Here is a 3,598-nt window from a genome sequence, read left to right on the forward strand (position 1 = left end):
GTGTTGGAAGCATCTACGATGAAATATAAGAAGTTGAAGTGCTCATACTTGATCATGCCCTGAAAGTACATGCAATTACCATTCTAATGACAACCCTATACACTTCAGGTACCTGGAGAAATTTCCTTAAACAAAGTGCATGTTTTCGGGCTTTGATCACCTCCTACTAGCTGCAAGCTTCGAAGATATTGTGTGAAAAGGGTTTTGGCTTCTAGACTCAAATACCTTTCTTGACATTCATAAAAATTCCACTGGAAAATGCGATCGATTTCGGTGGACTTAATTTTGATGCTACTGGTATTAAACCACTATTTTCAGAAAACGAACCCACATAAATTCATTCTGGTTAAAATGTGTTTATTAGCTTTTAAAGGTCCATTTGATTAACAAAAATAAAGAACAAAATTCAATTGCATCAATCAATCGATCGTAAAATTTATGTTGGCTCAAAAGTTCGCAGCTTGATTAAATTTTGCCCAAATTCGAAACGATCGCCGTAAAGAAGTTAATGGCATTCAAATATTCGTTGGCATAGACGAATTCATTGTGACCGTGAACCAAGAGCGGAGTGTTGATTATTGGTGAAAAACCGAATCCGGAGATACCTTCCTGGAATATTGAAAAGAGGAAAGAAAATTAGGAAACGTCGCTCAAACGTCCCTTAAAATCACACGAACTTACTTTACGTAAAAATCTCATATCGGTCGCTCCAACCAATATACCTGGTGCTACTGCAATGTTGCTGAAAAATATCAATTTTTAAAAAGGTGGACCCACTGTTAGAGAGGCAATTTTCACAGGATAATTTTTGACGTTTTCATCAACAATCGATAAATGAACCATTCCTCAAATAATCTTACTATTGTTTTGCTGTAGTCTCAATCACAGACCATAGTGGGTTGGTCGAATCTGTACGACTTGCGATTGCCTTCGGAGTTTTTATTAAATAGTTTATCTTAATACCGCCGCCGGCTTCACTGCACCAACGGTTAATCTTAAAATTAAATCGAAATGAACCTCACATTTCAAAAAAAAAAAAATCAACAAGAAACTTACATCTCTCTCGAAAGCAGCGTGATCGACATCGACACCTGTGGTAGTATAGTAGAGAAAAAGTCAAAATGGAAAATTTAGGGTCAAACTCTCAATACAAAACTCACTTAGACGTACGTCGAAAACAGCACTGAGATCGGCTGGTATAACATTTGCCTGAACACCGCCCTTCAACATGGTCAAATTAATGGACGTAACTTTGCCAGGATTAACCCCCGATTTCTGTTTGTTCACTTCAGCCTGTCGCATTGCCATAAATTTGTTCATCAAATACGAGATCTTCTCACCAGCCGTGTTTTCAAGTAACAAAGACGCATGACCTGTTGTTCCATTACAAACGAATTCGATTTGCCATGGACACCGCTCGTCGTAATAGACACCAATTGTATTGGATTCTGCAACGCCTCCCTCATCCAATGCATAACCAACGTTCATGGCCTTGAAGGCACTACTCGTTGCAAAGCCTGCCATTCCATAAAAACCGCCGAGCTCTTCGTCTGGGGTAAACGTGACATGAATGGTTCGTTTCGGTTGGAATCCGCTGTTCTTGAGCGCTCGAATCGCTGCCAAATGTATCATTCCAAGAGCTTTTGTGTCTTGTGCACCACGAGCGTAAATTCTGCCAGCACTATCAACATCAGCAGAGAATGGTGCATGGGTCCAATATTCGGGAAAAACTGGTACCACATCCGTATGGGAATTCAACATAATCGATGGAAGACTCGGCTGTGAACCAGCCCAAGTGATGACCACCACCGGGTTGTTAGCATTGACAGGATAGTGAACCGCAGCAGGAAGACCTAATGCGGATGCTTGCCTTTTCAAAAAATCAACACATTCGGCTAGAGCGATAACAAGGAGTGTTACAGTGACAAATTGCTTAAAATGAACAGCAACGTCTCACCGTAATTAATGTTTGGATGAACCGACGGAATTCTCAAGTATTCACGGAGGGTCCGAATCTCTTCATTTCCGTACCATGGTGATGATGTTGGAAGTGGTGGTACCGTAGCCGATAAAGCTATCGAAATAGCACTTAAAATGCACAAAAAGCGAGCTTTGATTTAACATCGTGAAACTATTGCAATCAATAGAACAACTTTGGTTTTAACCCAGTACCCGAATCCTGTTTCTACAAACTCTTTTAAACTAAAACTAATTACTTTTATTACCGGCCCCATTCGAACGTTGACCATTACAAAGACGTTTGCCCCCTGCGAAACTCATCCATTACATATGACCACAATATATTTGGTGCTGCTTCATTACTTCGACAATAACTTTGTGATACTTTTGCAAACTCACTTGTGTTTTTTTGAGCAGCTTGCTTCCGCTACTGTTTTTCGTCTTCAACTCGGATATACTATATACTATATTACTATCGCACTATCGCACTATCGCAGCATCCAATGTCATCTACTATTTGTATCACTTTTATATTACTATCAAAGCTTTTTCAATTCATCTCTAAATCTCTCAATCTCTAAATTGCACAGTTTTCATGTAATTTTTTGCTGTTTCCCAATCGCTACATGTTTTTCCACAAGAAAATTAAGCAAAAATAATTTATTTACCAACAGACTACGAAGCCAGCCAAAATGGAACCGCACTTGTTACCAAACATTTTCTGTTGTCTTGTTACAAAACAATCGATCAGAACTTACTGAACTGAGGAAATCACTTTCTCTATTTATATTGAAAACTCAACCGAGGAATCACTCACGCATTTATATTGCCAGCCGATAAAGATAATTGGTCGTGTGCATTTTCAATGCTGCGGTCAGTGCCGAAAAGAAGAAATTTTTATTGGGACAGTATATCGAGGTAATATTTTGGCAATTTAGCAAAATTCGATAAAAACGTACAGTTTCTAGCAGCAACAAACGACGATTGTTAAGCTGTAAGGTTTTAAGGTACCAGTTGGTTAATGGGTGTCACCAATCAAAAGTTATGGTTATTGATAAAGAGATAGACAATAAATTTTAGCCTTTGTACCAAAACAAATTACGGAGATATTAACTTTGTCTTTATGGTATACCATTAGTAATATTTGCGAGCGAGATTTTACAATATCTTTGCAAAGTCTAACATTTAAAATTTTACATATTTTCCGGAACTCTTACACTCGTTATAGTGTATTTTAGTTTTACCTACAAAATTGTATAAACATGAGGCCCAGTTTACACCAGCTGGTCAACAAATGCAAATGATTTAAGTTAACATTTTGTCTCGATGAATTAAAAAACGAGCCATCAGAACAGTCGGAGCGTTTGCTGCGACTGAGCCCCGTACAAACCCGTATATCTATTGCGTACGTGACCCTAGTGCGTCTGTCACCCTACTTTGACCGTAAGCCTATGCGCCGGTTAAAGTAGTTAAAGTAAAATTATTACGTAATGTGTACATCTTAGAAATTGCGCATAGCGCAATTACGAAGCCCCGTACGACGTTCCTTTCAAATAAAACAAAAATTTCAAATAGCCCTAAAATTTTAATTTATTGAGTATAAATACACATAGGGCCCTAGTACCGGCCTCAGTCCGAG

General features: G+C 38.5%; 1 protein-coding gene across 1 annotated transcript; it reads right to left on the bottom strand.

The window, feature by feature from the left end:
• Window positions 1-341: 341 nt before the first annotated feature.
• LOC119073796 (aminoacylase-1-like) lies at window positions 342-3,146 on the bottom strand. Its single transcript, XM_037179532.1, has 7 exons — window positions 2,628-3,146; window positions 1,958-2,088; window positions 1,161-1,895; window positions 1,057-1,091; window positions 861-994; window positions 682-742; window positions 342-609 (listed from the first exon to the last, which is right to left on the bottom strand). Exons 1-7 carry the CDS (start codon window positions 2,675-2,677, stop codon window positions 466-468), a joined length of 1,290 nt encoding a protein of 429 aa, XP_037035427.1. The 5' UTR covers window positions 2,678-3,146; the 3' UTR covers window positions 342-465.
• Window positions 3,147-3,598: the final 452 nt, after the last annotated feature.

This window comes from Bradysia coprophila, unplaced genomic scaffold (genome assembly GCF_014529535.1).
Source record: "Bradysia coprophila strain Holo2 unplaced genomic scaffold, BU_Bcop_v1 contig_138, whole genome shotgun sequence".
Classification (NCBI taxonomy): domain Eukaryota; kingdom Metazoa; phylum Arthropoda; class Insecta; order Diptera; family Sciaridae; genus Bradysia; species Bradysia coprophila.

What these genes read in the sequence shown, in the direction of transcription:
- LOC119073796 (XM_037179532.1), bottom strand. Translation starts at nt 2,677, where the DNA reads ATGTTTGGTAACAAGTGCGGTTCCATTTTGGCTGGCTTCGTAGTCTGT. An exon ending in TGTTTTCGACGTACGTCTAA is followed by an intron (nt 1,092 to 1,160) that starts GTGAGTTTTGTA and finishes ATACTACCACAG; the next exon opens with GTGTCGATGTCGATCACGCT. An exon ending in ATATGAGATTTTTACGTAAA is followed by an intron (nt 610 to 681) that starts GTAAGTTCGTGT and finishes TCAATATTCCAG; the next exon opens with GAAGGTATCTCCGGATTCGG.